Below are 21,493 nucleotides of genomic sequence, written 5' to 3' on the forward strand. Positions count from 1 at the left end.
TGTATGTACAGTAGGATGTTGTATGTACAGTAGGATGTTGTGTGTACAGTAGGATGTTGTGTGTACAGTAGGATGTTGTGTGTACAGTAGGATGTTGTATGTACAGTAGGATGTTGTGTGTACAGTAGGATGTTGTATTTACAGTAGGATGTTGTATGTACAGTAGGATGTTGTGTGTACAGTAGGATGTTGTATTTACAGTAGGATGTTGTATTTACAGTAGGATGTTGTATGTACAGTAGGATGTTGTGTGTACAGTAGGATGTTGTACAGTAGGATGTTGTACAGTAGGATGTTGTATGTACAGTAGGATGTTGTATGTACAGTAGGATGTTGTGTGTACAGTAGGATGTTGTGTGTACAGTAGGATGTTGTATGTACAGTAGGATGTTGTATGTACAGTAGGATGTTGTGTGTACAGTAGGATGTTGTATGTACAGTAGGATGTTGTGTGTACAGTAGGATGTTGTATTTACAGTAGGATGTTGTATGTACAGTAGGATGTTGTGTGTACAGTAGGATGTTGTGTGTACAGTTACTGTACACACATTTACCACATATAGGCCTACTGTACTACAGTAGGCCTATATGACGGTAAATGAAGACGCAAGTAGCTTTATGAATGTGTGAGCAACGAGTCCTTTTTACACCACTAGATGGCAGCACAGGACTGGTAAAAGACAACAGGTTCTCCTGAACATCATCATCATCCTACAGACTATGGCATTAGAACCAGGATGGTTTAAAACAGTGGATTTCAACCAGTGGTCCTTGAGGGGGTTCCAGGTGGTCCCTGCAGATGAATGATGGAGACTTGGTAACCAAATGGACCCTTATGAGATCTGTAAACTCTAGAGAGTGTAAAATTAAACCATTTGGTTTCATGTCACGCTCTCAAGAGTTAAAGTATTTTTAAACAGCAGTATTACTTAATTTACCATTTTCCAATTGTATGGTGGAGAATGTAGAAGAATTGTTATTTTGATCGTTTGCTTGTAAATTGTAACCTTACAGAATACATTTCCATGCATCATCATAGTCTAATTCCACCAATAATTCAGTTTGATTTCATTCAATCCTTTATTTATTTCAGGCCCAGGAGAGATCCATATCATCAGAAATAAAAACAGAACAATACAATGGAAAAAAAAGGAAAAAAAGAGATAAACAGAAACATAAAATCTTTCAGATTCTTGAGCAGTGCAGCCGCTCCAATGGACAGCCCTGTCTGTCTGTCTGTCTGTCTGTCTGTCTGTCTGTCTGTCTGTCTGTCTGTCTGTCTGTCTGTCTGTCTGTCTGAAAGGCACTGCTCACTTCACACAAGTGTGATTTGTTTTGTATGTAGCATCGACCATGACCCAAACATGAACCAAAATTAACATTTTCAAAAGTTACATAATCTACTGTATATACATTATAGAAAAATACAAAACATTTCAGAGCAACCAAAAGGACCCAGGATGGCGTTCCTGAAGGAGACACCCTTTAGTTGTATCTGGTCCTTTAGGGTAGGTTGAAAACAGCTAGTCTCATTCCTTCATTCTGATTGGCTGGTTTCCGTTTAGTAAAAAAATATAATATAAAAAGACTATAATCAACTCCTTAGATCAGTTTATATCAATCACAGGTGTGAGAAAAATAAATAAAACATGAATTGAAGAATGTCGACATAAGGTCTCTACCTTCACCTAAAGCCCACCATCACTCCCTGAAGATTATACTTGTGACCTTTGAACCCAAACTCCAAAGATCAGGTACATTTCCTTATAGTAATATTAATATGGTCATAGAATCAAGAAGGTTTATTTGTCATTATTACACGGCTTGGTTGAATGCTTGATTCTGATTGGTCAATCGCTGAATTCAGCTGTGTGTTATCTATTTCTGGATAATGACCGCTCCGCTCTATAACAGACCGTCTAATCAAACCCTCGGAGCACCTGCTGTGTGCTTGGATTTTACACTGTGCCCAACATGACAGCCATGTAAACACACACACAATGTCATTTAACTAAACATCATGCTTTGAAAACATTTGAAGTGATAAATAGACAATATAAGTAACCGTAAATGTATTCTATTCCATTTGATCAACACTCACTTCCTTGTTTCTGAGGCGACTCGTTGCCAACTTGGAATACTTTCAAGCAAGTAAGCAAAGAAGTACTTTGCTTTGTTGTCACTTTTGGGTCTATTTATTAATTTGTGTATCAAGCCATACATTATCCCTTACTTAACTTATCCTATATTACAATTCTCTTAATTCCACTCATGCAAATTGACTATAACTTTGTGCACAGTTTGTGTGGCCAAGTCATAGACATAGAATACAGACTATGCAGAAGTGCCGCTCACGCCTGTGCGTTGTGTCCGTGATACGTCACTGACAAGTCATGTTTTAGGTTTAAGGCACTTTTAAAAACAAGACGAGAGTTCCCACTTCATAAACAAAACTAATATGAAGCATCTAGTAGAGAAATGGTCAACGTGTGGTCATACTTGGAAGCTGTACGGTCTCGTTGTCTCAGATGAATTTGAGGACGAGTGTCTTGGTCAGGGTGTTACGGCGGATTTCTGGCATTTGTTTGTACGTCTTCAAACGTCTTCTGCCCACCTCCCGGTTCACGGCTGTCAGGACGCTGACGATGTCATCTCCTCTGTCAGGAAACAGTGGAGTAGAACGTTACATTAGGAAGAATGTTTATTCTGTTGTGAGGAGGATGTGAAAATCACTTCTCTGTGTGAGATCTCATAATAACGCAGAGGGAATTTATAAAACTCTTTCAGAACCTTCAATCAACATCACTAAATAAATACAATTATCTACTGGTATTCTCCTCCCAATGGCTTATTTTGTAAACAAAATAATAAAAGAAGGAAGCGTTCTACTTAGAACAGATGAACATTTATTGTTAAAGGCTCGTCAAGTCAAGCTGACAGATGTTGAAACCTCCGTCTCACCTGACTGCTCTTTTCTCAAGCTGTTCACACAGCTCCTGGATGTAGATGGAACCTTTCTTCTTGTCCCGGAATGCTTTGCAATCCTCCACGGTCGACATGCCCATCAGGAAGTCTGCGTCGTTTGGAACCATTTCGTCCTGATGTAACGAGACAGAGTCTTCCTGTAGTGTGTCGTCCTGTCCCCCGCTGGGTGGCGGGGGTGGCAGCAACACCCCCCGCTGGTAGTCGCTCCCCTGGCACGCCTGGATGAAGAACAGCTTGGGCTTCCCTGCCAAGGTGGGAGCGTTCCTGCTTCTGAAGGGCTGAGTCAACTCTCTGAGAGAAACCTTCTCACCATCCGAACCCAACACGCATCCCGTGTCGCCGTGAGACAGCACACACACCACCTGATGTCAATGAAAGAGGCACAATGAAAGGCCTAGTAGCCAAAAAGTGAACCCGGACATGTTGAGTAAACCAACGTTTTATGTTAGAAATGTTGAGTATGGGTCCCCAGCATGTAGAAACTGCCGGATGCTAACTTGCATATGTTGAGCAATTTTCATAATTGGCATAATATGTGACCATATATGTGGTCACATATTATGCCAATTACGAAAACATGTACTCAACATGTCCGGGTTCACAATGGGGCTCTATGGGCTCTGCAGCTACTAGACTAAAACAGGCCAATGCACAGGGAAGGACTGACACCTCTGTAGATGTTCAACACCTCCTACCAAAGCATCTGCCTCCCTGAAATCCTGTCCTCCCAGTTCTTTCAACACACGACGGATGCCATCCGCTGTCTTGTCGGAGCGTACCTCCACCTCAAAGCCCAGCTTGGAGAACACCTTTCTCAGTTCCTCTGTGTGACACCATGAGGGGAGAGAGAGAGAGAGAGAGAGAGAGAGAGAGAATGTTTTATAGAAGATAGAATACTCCCCACTCTTTGGGGGGTGTTTTTTTTGTCACTGTATATTTTGTAGTAGTAGTAGTCTTGCTCAGGGACACACATGGACACATTGCTGGCCTGGCCTGGAATCGTACCGCCAGGACCACTAACCACTCAGCTGTGGTACCGCCAGGACCACTAACCACTCAGCTGTGGTACCGCCAGGACCACTAACCACTCAGCTGTGGTACCGCCAGGACCACTAACCACTCAGCTGTGGTACCGCCAGGACCACTAACCACTCAGCTGTGGTACCGCCAGGACCACTAACCACTCAGCTGTGGTACCGCCAGGACCACTAACCACTCAGCTGTGGTACCGCCAGGACCACTAACCACTCAGCTGTGGTACAACCAGGACCACTAACCACTCAGCTGTGGTACCGCCAGGACCACTAACCACTCAGCTGTGGTACAACCAGGACCACTAACCACTCAGCTGTGGTACAACCAGGACCACTAACCTTTGATCAAAGGCCTTAATTGACTATCAGAAATAGATTAGATCAGATCACTAAAGCATGGATACGAACCCTGGTCTTTCAGAGTTCCTGGTCGGTCATTCAGCTCGTCCACGGTGAATATCTCGTTGTTGATGATCAGACACGTCCCACGTGGGGTATGGGTCAGTGTGTAGTATTCATTCTGTAGGACACACACACACACACACACACACACACACACACACACACACACACACACACACACACACACACACACACACACACACACACACACACACACACACACACACACACACACACACACACACACACACACACACACACACACACACACACACACACACACACACACACACACACACACACACACAGAGAGAGAGAGAGAGACGTTTCAGTAGATACCTAAAAAGGTAGCTCAGCTCCGATCAATCTATTGAAATCATAATTATTATTCCCAACGATTATATACAGTAATCTAGGACATTCTATAGAAAATGGGGGCGTGATTTCTTTGTCTCTTATTTTAAAGTGTTGTGCAATAGGAACGTGATTTATTTGTCTCTTATTGTAAAGTGTTGTGCAATAGGAACGTGCTGATACTGTAGTGTAGATTATTGTAAAGTGTTGTGCAATAGGAACGTGCTGATACTGTAGTGTAGATTATTGTAAAGTGTTGTGCAATAGGAACGTGCTGATACTGTAGTGTAGATTATTGTAAAGTGTTGTGCAATAGGAACGTGCTGATACTGTAGTGTAGATTATTGTAAAGTGTTGTGCAATAGGAACGTGCTGATACTGTAGTGTAGATTATTTTAAAGTGTTGTGCAATAGGAACGTGCTGATACTGTAGTGTAGATTATTGTAAAGTGTTGTGCAATAGGAACGTGCTGATACTGTAGTGTAGATTATTTTAAAGTGTTGTGCAATAGGAACGTGCTGATACTGTAGTGTAGATTATTGTAAAGTGTTGTGCAATAGGAACGTGCTGATACTGTAGTGTAGATTATTGTAAAGTGTTGTGCAATAGGAACGTGCTGATACTGTAGTGTAGATTATTGCGTCAAAACGGCAAAACAACAATTGGCCAAAGTGTGGTGAACTTCTGTTCATCTTTTCAGAAATCAATCTAACTTTGTCTAGATGGATAATGTCTGTTACTGTAACTTCTACAGTAGGAGAACAATGAGAGATGCTCTTCATTCAGAGTCAAGTGCAAGTGCTGTAGATCTAAATGTATGTGATATATATTTAATACTGACAGGTGTCACTCATCATGACCAACAATAGAAGACTCCCTACACTAAAGCTGTGGAAAGAATAATATGAGGAATACATAAACTGATACAATTACAGATTATATTCCATCGCTAATTAATTCGTTATTCTCTCAAAGGTTTTACCTCAACAAGATCTGAGTCAAGCTCTGTGTTTGGAAGACTCTGCTCTTCTGGGAGGGATGGCGTAGTCTGGCCTACAGACAATGAATACATATAGTTACATTACACTGTAGTCTGGCCTACAGACAATTAATACATATAGTTACATTACACTGTAGTCTGGCCTACAGACAATTAATACATAGTTACATTACACTGTAGTCTGGCCTACAGACAATTAATACATATAGTTACATTACACTGTAGTCTGGCCTACAGACAATTAATACATATAGTTACATTACACTGTAGTCTGGCCTACAGACAATTAATACATATAGTTACATTACACTGTAGTCTGGCCTACAGACAATTAATACATATAGTTACATTACACTGTAGTCTGGCCTACAGACAATTAATACATATAGTTACATTACACTGTAGTCTGGCCTACAGACAATTAATACATAGTTACATTACACTGTAGTCTGGCCTACAGACAACAATACATATAGTTACATTACACTGTAGTCTGGCCTACAGACAATTAATACATATAGTTACATTACACTGTAGTCTGGCCTACAGACAATTAATACATAGTTACATTACACTGTAGTCTGGCCTACAGACAATTAATACATATAGTTACATTACACTGTAGTCTGGCCTACAGACAATTAATACATAGTTACATTACACTGTAGTCTGGCCTACAGACAATTAATACATATAGTTACATTACACCGTAGTCTGGCCTACAGACAATTAATACATATAGTTACATTACACTGTAGTCTGGCCTACAGACAATTAATACATAGTTACATTACACTGTAGTCTGGCCTACAGACAACAATACATATAGTTACATTAAACTGTAGTCTGGCCTACAGACAATTAATACATAGTTACATTACACTGTAGTCTGGCCTACAGACAATTAATACATAGTTACATTACACTGTAGTCTGGCCTACAGACAATTAATACATAGTTACATTACACTGTAGTCTGGCCTACAGACAACAATACATATAGTTACATTACACTGTAGTCTGGCCTACAGACAATTAATACATATAGTTACATTACACTGTAGTCTGGCCTACAGACAACAATACATAGTTACATTACACTGTAGTCTGGCCTACAGACAACAATACATAGTTACATTACACTGTAGTCTGGCCTACAGACAACAATACATAGTTACATTACACTGTAGTCTGGCCTAAAGACAATTAATACATAGTTACATTACACTGTAGTCTGGCCTACAGACAATTAATACATAGTTACATTACACTGTAGTCTGGCCTACAGACAATTAATACATAGTTACATTACACTGTAGTCTGGCCTACAGACAACAATACAGATGTGAGCATTAGTGAATAGTGACAGTAGAGGTCAGATGAATGTGCTGCCTTTGAGTTCCCTTATGTAAAGTGGGCATGAATCAGGTAGTTATGACTACTGTAGCACTGGCTTTAAATCCATGCATCAGGTAGTTATGACTACTGTAGCACTGGCTTTAAATCCATGCATCAGGTAGTTATGACTACTGTAGCACTGGCTTTAAATCCATGCATCAGGTAGTTATGACTACTGTAGCACTGGCTTTAAATCATCACTTGATTCCGACTTTGTCAGTGAACATGCTGTTTTTGAAATTATTTGATTGATCCCTAAGACATTTAACGTTAAATATGGTGTGTGTATTGGTTGACAGACCATCTTTTTTCCACTCTTAACTCCCTCACAAGTTAACCCTCCCCCTCCTCTCCCACACACACAAATGACAACCCACCTCATCTCCTAACCTAACCATAACCGCAAGCACCGGGTCAGACATGCGGACGCATGTCAGACTAATGCCCTGTCTGAATTACATGCGGTCCCACCCCCCCACACACACACAACACATTCACGCACAACGCACGCACGACGCATGTGTGATAATAGTTTGAATGATATTATAAACTAGACTAACCTGCAACCTGCATCACACCTCCAGTATTCAATCCAGTAGAGAGTCTAGCTGCTGCTGCTGTCACCCTGCTGGACTCGTCACGCTGTATGTAGAACAAAAGAAGATTTATTTATATCTATTTACAATCAGTTTTAAAATACAACGTAATGTTTTCATCTAGTATTGACCATCCACCTCTGGGGTAGTTCTGATAGTTTGTTAAAAGAGCCGAAATGTCGTTGTTAAAAGGTTCTCCAACAGACAAGATGAGATTGATTTGGGGAAGACACTGTCTGACGAAATGTGGGGTTCCATCCTCACTTCTATACGTGTGTCTATGTGGGGTTCCATCCTCACTTCTATATGTGTGTCTATGTATCGTTCCATCCTCACTTCTATGTGTGTCTATGTATCGTTCACAGAGCACACATTTCCAAAGCTAAACTTTCCAGATCAAATCGCTGAATTACAGTTGTTGTAGCCTATTTTAATTCTCAACTCACAATATCTCAACTCACAATATCTTTGTTAACTGCTTATATTTAGTATGGCCTCTTGTTGTTGTTGTTGTTATTATTTCACTATGAATGTTCAATCACTTATTCACAATCATATCTGACTCCTGGGTAAAAAATAAATAAAAAAATACAAATATTTTGAAAACAGGACAATTTACAACCACGCCATCAATATTATTAACTATCATTTATACTAATTGATAAGCATTATGTCTGGGTTATGGGCGATCAATTCATGATAAACTTAACAGTAAATAGATTTGGAGGGAATGATCAGTAGTCTCTCAGGAACCATATGCGTTTGTTATATGTATATATATATAAATTTACTGTACATTTTGTCTGTTATTATAAATGTTTTGTAAAGAAGTAGAGTTTGTAAAGTTATACTCTATCAAAGGTGTAGCTTTTCTAGGACTGTCAATTCGTTAATGAAAAGCTCCATATGAAGCTTGACATAATGAATAAATGTAAATATTAAATGAAGTTCAGAGAACTATAAAGTTCTCTGAGTAGATAATGAATTAGTCGTGCTGTATATAAGACGTGTTAGACAAACCCTCAGACAGGTCATTAGGTCCAGTGTCTGCGTCTCCACAAACTATACAACTTCCTCTCTCATCTCCTCTGTCTTCTTTTATTCTTCTCGTCTGTTCCATTCTAACTCAATTTATTTTATTTTGTTTTTATTTTATCTTTTCTTATCTCTCTACTCTCATCTGTACCTGTCTTGTGTTTTACACTTACTGCTTCGGCATCTGAATTCCCCCACAGGGATTAATACATTATCTTATCATTCTTCAGCAGTAAATGTTTTATTTATTTTCAGTCTTTCAAACAGTGTCATGTTTGTCTCATGTCCCACCTTGAAGTGTCCTCTGTTCCTCGTCACCATGTCTTCTGTTTTCTCCATCAGCGGTGTTACCTCTGAAATGTCCCACTTGAGACCACCTAGAACATGGTACCTGTAGCCACATTTCTCCAGGATCCTCCTCAGAGGTTCTCCTTCAGACTCGATGTACTCCTCAACACGTCTCCCTCCCAGCCACCATCCCCACATGAACAGAACCAGAGCGTGTCTCCAGACTGTGTGCCCCAGCAGCTCCATGTGTTCCTCCACTGATCTCCTGTCAGCTTCACAGAATCTGGACTTGACATCGACCGTCACCAGGACAGCGTGGGGTCCAGGAGAACACAGAGTCACACCGTGTAGAAGGACGTCTTTGGTCTTCTGGGATGGAGGTGTAGTCGACCAGTCTGGACACATCACCACACTCACTGTTCTGTCAGCATCTCGTCTCTGTTGTCTGACACATTCTGTCAGTTTAGGCTGGGTTTTAAACTCCTGGAATATGAGGTTTACTGTATGTTAGTCTTAATTAATAATCACTATCAGAATAGAGATACTATGTAAGTAAACAGAATAGCTAACAGTGACAGTTAGCTAATACAGATCACAGAAAAATGTACTTGTTAAATTGTTTGATAATTATTACTTCTACTACACTTTTTTTTTTCTTTCAAAATAGTAAAGAAATGGCCAAAAGGTTTAGTCATAAGGGGTAAATCTGTGAGAAAGGCTCTGAAGGGTGTAATGCCCTATTTCATGTTTTGGCTTCTCGAAAATAGCAGATCATCATCTACAAGCTCACAATGTGTCCCTATAAGTGACAGGTTGTGAGCTTGTAGATCTGCTATTTTCGAACAATGCAGGAATATAGCGGGGGGGGGGGGGTATGTAAAATGATTAGGACACCAGGGTGGAAGTGGTTCAACATTCATGGCAGCAGATACTTTCACATTATCATCATAAAACATTTATATTTAATGTCTTTACTGTTTACTGTGAGATCATTCATTATAACATCTCATTCAGATCATAATTATTACTCACCTTGTATGGAGTTACTGTAAACACATTGTGGTGCAGAATGATGTTTCCAGCTCTGTTCCTGTCAGCCTGCTTCCCTCCAGCCACCACCAACCTGACATCTGATAGACTTTGACGTTCTCCTGACACACACACACACACACACACACACACACACACACACACACACACACACACACACACACACACACACACACACACACACACACACACACACACACACACACACACACACACACACACACACACACACACACACACACACACACACACACACACAGCACACACACACACACAGCACAAAGTGACTATTAATGACTAACCAACGTATAACATATGGAACATGTTGCAGTGGGACCTCTTGGAACCCCCTCAAGGACCCCTGGGGGTCCCCGGACCCCACTTTGAGAACCACTGGTGTAAAGTAACTAAGTACATTTACTCAGGTGATGTTCTTAGTGAGTACACATGTGAGGTAGTTTTACTTTACCATTTTGATACGTCATACTTCTACTCCACTACATCTCAGAGGGAAATATTATACTTTTACTTCACTACAGTTATTATTTTACAGTTTTAGTTACTGGTTACTTTGTTCAAAAATAGCCGATCTACAAGCTCTCAACGTGTTGCGATGTGACACATTGTGCTACTTAACACTGGTGAAATTCAGCGTTATATGAATTTAGAGTTATATGAATTATTAATAACATTAATTCATTAACATTGAGAATACAAACCAAAAATCAATACAATATTTACATAAATACTTTATGAGTTGCTGCTTTACTGATGTTACTCTCAGTTCCTCTAATCTACATTAAGATGTAGTTTAAAAATGTATTTCTTTTTCCATGGCTGTACTGTACAAAGACCTGTCTGTCTGTCTGTCAGACAGACAGACAGACAGACAGACAGACAGACAGACAGACAGACAGGCAGGCAGGCAGGCAGACAGACAGACAGACAGACAGACAGACAGGCAGACAGGCAGGCAGGCAGGCAGACAGACAGACAGACAGACAGACAGACAGACAGACAGACAGGCAGGCAGGCAGGCAGGCAGGCAGGCAGGCAGGCAGGCAGACAGACAGACAGACAGACAGACAGACAGACAGACAGACAGACAGACAGACAGACAGACAGACAGACAGACAGACAGACAGACTACCTTCAGGCAGAGGGTTCAGAGCGGTCAGTTTCCTGGTCAGTGTCTGGACACGTTCCTCCATGTTCCTCTTCCTCGCTGACCTCTTCTCACAAACGTCTCCATCAACTTCACAGTGTCCACCTGTGTTTCCTGACAACATCTCATCTATCTTCTCTAGAAGCTGTGTGACCTGACTGACATCTCTCTTCTGGTTGTTGAAGACATGGTACCTGTTCCCACATCGTTCAACAAGCCAGCGGAGGTCTTCTCCTTCAGCCTCAATGTGCTGCTCAATGCTTCGTTCTCCCAGAAGGTCTCCATGGGTGAACAGAACTATAGAGAGGCTCTGTGGCAGAAGGCTCATGTGTTCCTCTAATGCTACTCTCTGTGCTTTGGTGAATGCTTCACGAAGAGGAACGGCCAGAAGGACAGCATGTGGTCCAGGAGGACAGAGAGACACACTGTCCTGGATCTCCAGTCTGTCCATCTCTGAGGTGTGCTGTAGTGGACGGTTGTAGTACCAGCCTGGTGAGTCCACCACTGTCACATGTCTCCCTGCCACGCTGCCCTGTCTCACCTCACACTGCACTGACCTCCGATCTGCTTTAAAACCACCTCCTGTCAGAATGGTGTTTCCTGCTGAACTCTTCCCAGAGCACTGCCTTCCCAACACCACAATCCTGAGGTTGGTCCGTCCTGTCAGAGAAAACATTGTTTACTTTCACTTTGTTTAACAACATCTTCAACGTTTTTGTTGTTTTAAAAGCTAAAATAGCCGATCTACAAGCTCATATTGCTTCTCAACATGACACATTGTGAGCTTGTAAATCAGCTGTTTTCACATTTGTCACATTACAAAATACATTGTTGCTGTAATATAACGACCTGCTTCACACTACAGTAGTGAAAATAGAAGATCTACAATTTTATTTGTTGGTGAAATGTTATTGTTAAAAAAAGGTTCCCCAAAAAAATGAAGATAGCTGATCTACAAGCTCACAATGCGTCCCATTGCAACGCGTTGTGAACTTGTAGATCGGCTATTTTCGCTATTTGTCATAATGATGAAGTATAAAGTGCTTAACCACATTAACCCTATTCTGGGGAAATAGCTGATCTACAAGCTCACAACGTGTCATGTTGCACCGTGTTGTGAGCTTGTAGATCGGCTATTCACCTTTATATGTTTTTATAATATTTTTTTCCTCAACAAAACCAGTGATTCAGACCCCCCAAAATAATCATATTGAACTGGGGACCCCCAAAATAATCATATTGAACTGGGGACCCCCAAAATAATCATATTTCAACTGGGGACCCCCCAAAATAATCATATTGAACTGGGGGACCCCCCAAAATAATCATATTGAACTGGGGGACCCCCCAAAATAATCATATTTCAACTGGGGACCCCCCAAAATAATCATATTTCAACTGGGGACCCCCCAAAATAATCATATTTGAACTGGGGATCCAACACGAGGCGAGTTGTGAGCTTGTAGATCTTCTATTTTCACTATTTTGGGAAACTTTTAGATTTTAGCATGTTTAACCCTTTAACACCTGAGAACGATTCTACAAATTCCTTCTAACCAGTAGTTGTCAAAACATGTTTTAAACTGTGTCAGGGACCCCCATCTGAAGATGTATAGTGCCAGGGACCCCCATCTGAAGATGTATAGTGCCAGGGACCCCCATCTGAAGATGTATAGTGCCAGGGACCCCCATCTGAAGATGTATAGTGCCAGGGACCCCCATCTGAAGATGTTTAGTGCCAGGGACCCCCATCTGAAGATGTATAGTGCCAGGGACCCCCATCTGAAGATGTATAGTGACAGGGACCCCCATCTGAAGATGTATAGTGCCAGGGACCCCCATCTGAACATGTATAGTGCCAGGGACCCCCATCTGAACATGTATAGTGCCAGGGACCCCCATCTGAACATGTATAGTGCCAGGGACCCCCATCTGAAGATGTATAGTGCCAGGGACCCCCATCTGAACATGTATAGTGCCAGGGACCCCCATCTGAAGATGTATAGTGCCAGGGACCCCCATCTGAACATGTATAGTGCCAGGGACCCCCATCTGAACATGTATAGTGCCAGGGACCCCCATCTGAACATGTATAGTGCCAGGGACCCCCATCTGAACATGTATAGTGCCAGGGACCCCCATCTGAACATGTATAGTGCCAGGGACCCCCATCTGAAGATGTATAGTGCCAGGGACCCCCATCTGAAGATGTATAGTGCCAGGGACCCCCATCTGAACATGTATAGTGCCAGGGACCCCCATCTGAAGATGTTTAGTGACAGGGACCCCCATCTGAAGATGTTTAGTGCCAGGGACCCCCATCTGAAGATGTATAGTGCCAGGGACCCCATCTGAACATGTATAGTGCCAGGGACCCCCATCTGAAGATGTATAGTGCCAGGGACCCCCAGGAGGGAACATTTGAGTTAAAAAATAAATAATAATAATATGTTTCCAACACTTTCACGATTGTTAAAAATAACTGATCTACAGGCTTGCAGCGCGGCACAAAGTGACGGGCTTGTAGATCAGATTTTTTGAATAGCCAACACTAAAATGACACAGATGCTCTCCTGGTTTTAAAGGGTTAAACCACTGTTTCCAAACAACGGGTCCAAAATAAATCTATTTATTTTTAATGAAACAACAAACAAACTGTAAAGTCTCCTTACATCAGAAACATGCAATTTAGAATAAATAGCCAATTGTAACTGAAGCAAAGTAAACAAAACAAAACTTACCAATGTGTTTTGGAGGTCCAGTTGGTTGTTTCTGGGCGTGTGTCCTCCTTTGTTCTGCTCTTCTTCTGATAGTTCTCTCCTTCTCCTTCAGTTCCTCTGAGACGTGTTCTTCTGTCTCATAGTGACCACCATTACTCTGGACAATCTGATCTACCTTCTGCAGCAGCTCTGTGACCTGACCACCATCTCCTCTGTCACTGATGTCAAGGACATGGAAGCGACCTTCACATTTCTCTGTGAGATATCTTAACTCAGAGTAAGATCTAATGAGATCAGGTCTCATGTTGTTTTTATCAGCTACAGTGAACACCACAATAGCGTGTTTCCACACTGTGTCACTGAGGAGGAATCTCACATGTTCCTCTGCTGACATCCCTGTTCCTGCATATGGGGAGTCCAATCTGACCACTAGGACAAAGGCATGTGGTCCTGGAGGACACAGACTCACACTCCGTTGGATTTCTAACTGGGTCAGTTTTGGGGTCAGATCTAGGGGATTATAAAACAACCATCCTGGAGTGTCGACCACACTGACCTGTCTCCCTGACACTAACTCTTGTCTCATGACACTCTGAGTTGTGAATGTGTTTGTTCTAAAAGCCTCTCTGCCCAGGATGATGTTTCCTACTGAACTCTTTCCACTGGGTTCATCTCCATGTCTTCCCCCGATCAGAACAATGTTCAGTTCTGAAGGAACGCTGTTCTTTCCTGGTTGGAAAAATAAACAATGTTGATAAAGATCACAGATGAGACTTTTTTTTAATAACACACACACACACACACACACACACACACACACACACACACACACACACACACACACACACACACACACACACACACACACACACACACACACACACACACACACACACACACACACACACACACACACACACACACACACACACACACACACACACACACACACACACACACACACACACACACACACACACACACACACACACACACACACACGTTTCACCTGCTGAAGAGCTGCTGGTCTGAATCCCTCTCTGTTGTTTCCTCCATCCTGAGCCAACGTCACGTTTCCACATTGTAGCGAACTGGAAACACCTATAATAATAATCATCATTATTATATATATTAATGACATTAATAAACCATACAGTATCATTATAACCTCTATTTAAACTCAGAGAACAACGAGGGACAGCCGTGGTAAGATTACAATAGAAACACAGCAGTCACCAATAAATCACTAATTATAAATAAAGCTTGAATCCTTAATGACAGCTCAACTAAAACACAAGATAAATAAAGCTTGAATCAATAATGACAGCTCAACTAAAACACAAGATAAATAAAGCTTGAATCAGTAATGACAGCTCAACTAAACACAAGATAAATAAAGCATGAATCCGTAATGACAGCTCAACTAAAACACAAGATAAATGCATAAAAACAGTTACAATGTTGAAGATAAGAGTAGGAAAAAAAACACATTGACCAGAACTGACCTAATTTACAATTTATGCATTTATCAGATGCTCTTAATCCAGAGTGATTTACAGTAAACAAGAACAACACATCGTAATACATCACATACATAGAAATAGAACAATAGAACAACACATCGTAATACATCACATACATAGAAATAGAACAATAGAACAACACATCGTAATACATCACATACATAGAAATAGAACAATAGAACAACACATCGTAATACATCACACACATAGAAATATAACAATAGAACAACACATCGTAATACATCACATACAAAGAAATAGAACAATAGAACAACACATCGTAATACATCACATACATAGAAATAGAACAATAGAACAACACATCGTAATACATCACATACATAGAAATAGAACAATAGAACAACACATGGTGATACATCACCTACATAGAAATAGAACAATAGAACAACACATGGTAATACATCACATACATAGAAATAGAACAATAGAACACCACATCGTAATACATCACATACATAGAAATAGAACAATAGAACAACACATGGTAATACATCACATACATAGAAATAGTCATCATGGATTCTACGTAAGCTAAGAACCTAACAGTGGAATATCTATATAATGAAATGATGCGTATACTAAATAGTGCTATGTCTACATCTATCTAAGTTACATAAGTTGAGCCTGTCAGAGATGTCAGAGAAGTGATTTATAAACAATAGTAGAAAAACAACACATTGTCCAGAACTGAGCTAATGATGTCATAGAAGTGATGTATAAACATTTTGTGAAGCTGTTCCAGACACATGTATGTGTGTGAGACTTTGGCCTGACGGGGGCGCCAGAGACAAGGTGATGAGCATTCATTATGGATGTGTTCAGCAGTGGTGGAAAGTATACATGTACTCAAGTACTGTACTTACTGTAAGTACAATTTTGAGGTATTTGTACTTGAGAATTTTCAATTTCCAATAATGTTACTTCTACTCCACTACATCTCAGAGGCAGATATTGTACTTGTTTGACTCCACTACAATTATTAGAAACCTCTAGTCTACTTTACTTAGTAGATTCTGATTATTACTACAAGACGATTACTCCCACGTCAGCCCTATATATACATTTCGTTCATTTGAAAATAGCAGATCTACCAGCTCACAATGCGGCACCGTGGCATTGTGAGCTTGTAGATCTGCTAGAGTTTCAAAAGATGAACTTGTGGAATATCCTGCATAATGAGTACTTTCTACTTTTGGTACGTTTTAAATTCCAGACTTAGGGGCGACTCACACGGTCGCAACAGATTGCTGTATGCTTGTTGTATGAGATGTATAGCTGATGCAAGCTCGCAATGCATTTCCAATGGGAGTCACATGGTTTGACACAACATTTGTGTTGTATGAGGGGGAGGGGGGCAGTCGAAACACAGCCGAAAGCCATACAACAGCTTGTAGTCCAAAATGTTGTATCAAACCATGTGACTTTCATTGGAAATGCATTGGGGCGGCCATGACACTTACAACATTCATACAACAAGCATGCATCAATGTTGTATGCTAGATCGAAAGGTGTGAGTCGCCCCTTAGTAGTTCCACAAGGCGGTATTGATACTTTTACTTAAGTAAAACATGTGAGTACTTTTTCCACCACTGGTGTTCAGTAAGTTTTATACCAATCCATTCACTCTTATCCATAAGTGGACATTTTGGACTTCCATGTTTTGGACCAGAACAAACTAAACAGCAAACATTGACAATATCAACATTCCTGCACTCAGTCTGCTGGATTGAGAGCTGTTAGTTTATATTGTTTTAATTCATTTCGTCAGTTCATATGATGTGGAGACACAGTTTATTTTATTTATGTTTTATTTTGTTTTTCATCAGTGTAATGTTAGTGCAGACAATAGACATATAGCGTGATGGGTAGTCTGATGCTCCGGTACAGTTTGACACACTAGCAGAGTGAACAGTTCATAACTGGATGTCTTAACTTCATGTTAAATCACTCTGGATTAAGAGCGTCTGCTAAAAGCCTACATTGAAAATTGGATGACAGTACAGTACAGTACAGTACAGTACAGTACAGAGTACAGTACAGTACAGTACAGTACAGTAAACTGTACATCAGGGCTGCCCCACACTTTGACTTGAGACACACTTTCAAAATGACCAGCTCAGCAAGATCTACACACCGAAAAATAATAAGGCTGCACGATAATGAAATTATGACCGATAACCGATATTTTACAGAGGACCACAACGGAAACGAATTATGACCGATAACCGATTTGCAGGGTCATACCTGCCGATACCGATTCTGACCGATTCCGATATTCTACAGAGGACCACAATGGAAACAAGCCTATAGATAATAAAGTATTCTATCAATAAATAAATAGCATGTACTCTTTTCCAAGTATCTGTTCTCACAACTGACTATACTGAATGAGATGAGTACACACATTACATGTAGAATCATTTTTTAATGTTTTTGTTGGTGAAAACCGATTAAATAATCTGTATTATTTTGAGACCGATCCGATATGGCATTTTTATGGCCGATATGGCCGATTCCGATTATGTTACCGATTAACCCATTCAGGCCTGACGTCGAAATTTAAAAAAAATGTTTTCTAAATCATGACAATTTTCTGAAAGATTTGAGGCACATTTTAACGATTTTTCAAAAATAGCAGACCTACAAGTTTGTAGATCTGCTATTTTTCAATAGCCAAAGTTTAACGTAACGCTTAACTTTATTAGTAGCTTGCTGAGTAGTATTACAAATAATGTTATTGTCTTTTTTATTTCCAATATATTTGTATTTAGTTAGAATTACTTTTCAGGATCCCAATTAAAAATAACAAAACATTATTCAGGATTTCAAGTCAAATATAGCAAATTGCTACGACATGCATGCAATGTGGTCCTCTGGAGTGAGTATGGAAATATAATGGCTCTCTCCATCATCAAAGTGGCCCACCCCTGCCATAATCCTGGGTGCTACACTTACTCTGACCACCTGGGGGGGCAGCGGACTGACCTCATGCTTCCTTCTATGCATGAGGAGTCCAAGCTGCTTCTTTTCACCTGACAGGGGGGAGTTTCCCTGGTTGGACGTAGCGCGTGGAAGGAACACGTTATTCCGACCAGTTCATTTCCCCTTTGTGAGTGTACCTACCCTAGGGGACACAGGGAGAACATGTGAGGGTACCTACCCTAGGGGACACGGGGAGAACATGTGAGGGTACCTACCCTAGGGGACACGGGGAGAACATGTGAGGGTACCTACCCTAGGGGACACGAGGAGAACATGTGAGGGTACCTACCCTAGGGGACACGGGGAGAACATGTGAGGGTACCTACCCTAGGGGACACGGGGAGAACATGTGAGGGTACCTACCCTAGGGGACACAGGGGGGAACATGTGAGGGTACCTACCCTAGGGGACACGGGGAGAACAATGAGGGTACCTACCCTATAGGGGGCACGGGGAGAACATGTGAAAGTACCTACCCTAGGCGGGGACACAGGGAGCACATGTGAGGGTACCGTATCGAATCATGTGGACCAGACCCATTGCAAGATGCTGTACTCTGTCGTCAACCCTAAGCCCATTCCAGCCTGTCAAAGTGTGCAGGGGTGAGGTGGGTTCGGGGAGTGAGGCCAAGTAGTAGCCTGACCAGTTTGTTTTGGGAAGTCTGGAGCCTTGTTTTAAGGGCCTTTGAGGTGCTGTGGTACCAGGAGGAAGAGAAACCTTGTATGAGGGCTCCTGTTAGGGTCTTCAAGGTGTTTTTGTTGACCAGTGAGGAGATCCTGTAAAGGAATCTTGTTCTTTGGTTGACTTTTTTTGATGACGTTGGTGGCCATTTTAATCACCGGGAAGATTTGCCTCCAGGATGGAACCTAGGTAGGTAATTTAATCTTTTCGTGTGATAATATTGCCACGCACTCTAATCAAGACGCGATCAGCCTAGCTGAGATTACTATTTGATCCAAATAGAATGGATTCAGTTTTTCCCAGGTGTAAAGATGGTTTGTTATCAGCGAGCCAGGTGGAGATTATATCTCCCTTTTGGGCAGCCCTGTAATGCACATCCACCATTTACTATAATCTATAAAACTTAATTTAATGGCATTAGTAATGATTAGTAATGATTGACAGGTGTCACTCAGAGTGTTACCTTATTAAAGTGTTGTAGAAATGAGTCCAGACGGTAAACGTCACTCCTCCACCGTCAGGTCAATCCTGTCAATCAAGAGGAAAGTGTCAATCATTCATGTGGATAAAAGTACACAACTGATGATGTCACTGATGATGTCACTCACAACACGTCATTGTTGCTGTAAATGGTACACACACACACACACACACACACACACACACACACACACACACACACACACACACACACACACACACACACACACACACACACACACACACACACACACACACACACACACACACACACACACACACACACACACACACACACACACCAGACGTCCCCCTTTTCAGGCGTCCCTTCAAATTGAGACCCTGTCCCACATTGTGACTGACAGGCATCAGTGTTCACATTGAGACCCTGTCTGTCCCACATTGTGACTGACAGGCATCAGTGTTCACATTGAGACCCCGTCTGTCCCACATTGTGACTGACAGGCATCAGTGTTCACATTGAGACCCTGCCCAACATTGTGACTGACAGGCATCAGTGTTCAAATTGAGACCCTGCCCCACATTGTGACTGACAGGCATCAGTGTTCACATTGAGACCCTGTCTGTCCCACATTGTGACTGACAGGCATCAGTGTTCAAATTGAGACCCTGTCTGTCCCACATTGTGACTGACAGGCATCAGTGTTCAAATTGAGACCCTGTCTGTCCCACATTGTTACTGACAGGCATCAGTGTTCAAATTGAGACCCTGTCCCACATTGTGACTGACAGGCATCAGTGTTCACATTGAGACCCTGTCTGTCCCACATTGTGACTGACAGGCATCAGTGTTCACATTGAGACCCTGTCTGTCCCACATTGTGACTGACACGCATCAGTGTTCACATTGAGACCCTGTCCCACATTGTGACTGACAGGCATCAGTGTTCACATTGAGACCCTGTCTGTCCCACATTGTGACTGACAGGCATCAGTGTTCACATTGAGACCCTGTCTGTCCCACATTGTGACTGACAGGCATCAGTGTTCACATTGAGACCCTGTCTGTCCCACATTGTGACTGACAGGCATCAGTGTTCACATTGAGACCCTGTCCCACATTGTGACTGACAGGCATCAGTGTTCACATTGAGACCCTGTCTGTCCCACATTGTGACTGACAGGCATCAGTGTTCACATTGAGACCCTGTCTGTCCCACATTGTGACTGACAGGCATCAGTGTTCACATTGAGACCCTGTCTGTCCCACATTGTGACTGACAGGCATCAGTGTTCACATTGAGACCCTGTCCCACATTGTGACTGACAGGCATCAGTGTTCACATTGGGCATGCAATGTGGTCCTCTGGAGTGAGTATGGAAATATAATGGCTCTCTCCATCGTCAAAGTGGCCCACCCCTGCCATAATCCTGGGTGCTACACTTACTCTGACCACCTGGGGGGGCAGCGGACTGACCTCATGCTTCCTTCTATGCATGAGGAGTCCAAGCTGCTTCTTTTCACCTGACAGGGGGGAGTTTCCCTAGTTGGACGTAGCGCGTGGAAGGAACACGTTATTCCGACCAGTTCATTTCCCCTTTGTGAGGGTACCTACCCTAGGGGACACGGGGAGAACATGTGAGGGTATCTACCCTAGGGGACAAGGGGAGAACATGTGAGGGTATCTACCCTAGGGGACACGGGGATAACATGTGAGGGTACCTACCCTAGGGGACACGGGGAGAACATGTGAGGGTACCTACCCTAGGGGACACGGGGAGAACATGTGAGGGTACCTACCCTAGGGGACACGGGGA

General features: G+C 42.0%; 1 protein-coding gene across 1 annotated transcript; it reads right to left on the reverse strand.

Moving 5' to 3' along the window:
• Nucleotides 1-2,250: 2,250 nt before the first annotated feature.
• Nucleotides 2,251-19,756, reverse strand: LOC306919219 (GTPase IMAP family member 8-like). Its single transcript, XM_079532039.1, has 11 exons — nt 19,698-19,756; nt 15,037-15,128; nt 14,049-14,756; nt 11,293-11,967; nt 9,096-9,487; nt 7,734-7,815; nt 5,759-5,829; nt 4,428-4,539; nt 3,681-3,808; nt 2,962-3,347; nt 2,251-2,657 (listed from the first exon to the last, which is right to left on the reverse strand). The coding sequence occupies exons 2-11, from the start codon at nt 15,107-15,109 to the stop codon at nt 2,525-2,527; spliced, it is 2,760 nt and encodes a 919-aa protein (XP_079388165.1). The 5' UTR covers nt 15,110-15,128; nt 19,698-19,756; the 3' UTR covers nt 2,251-2,524.
• Nucleotides 19,757-21,493: the final 1,737 nt, after the last annotated feature.

Source organism: Electrona antarctica (genome assembly GCF_951216825.1).
Source record: "Electrona antarctica genome assembly, contig: scaffold_213, whole genome shotgun sequence".
Lineage (NCBI taxonomy): Eukaryota > Metazoa > Chordata > Actinopteri > Myctophiformes > Myctophidae > Electrona > Electrona antarctica.

Excerpts from the sequence above, each read along its gene's own strand:
- LOC306919219 (XM_079532039.1), bottom strand. The coding sequence starts at position 15,109 with ATGTGGAAACGTGACGTTGGCTCAGGATGGAGGAAACAACAGAGAGGG. Across the intron at positions 7,816-9,095 it reads GGAACAGAGGACACTTCAAG|CGTGACGAGTCCAGCAGGGT; the intron begins GTGGGACATGAG and ends TTCTACATACAG. Across the intron at positions 3,348-3,680 it reads TCAGGGAGGCAGATGCTTTG|GTGGTGTGTGTGCTGTCTCA; the intron begins GTAGGAGGTGTT and ends CATTGACATCAG.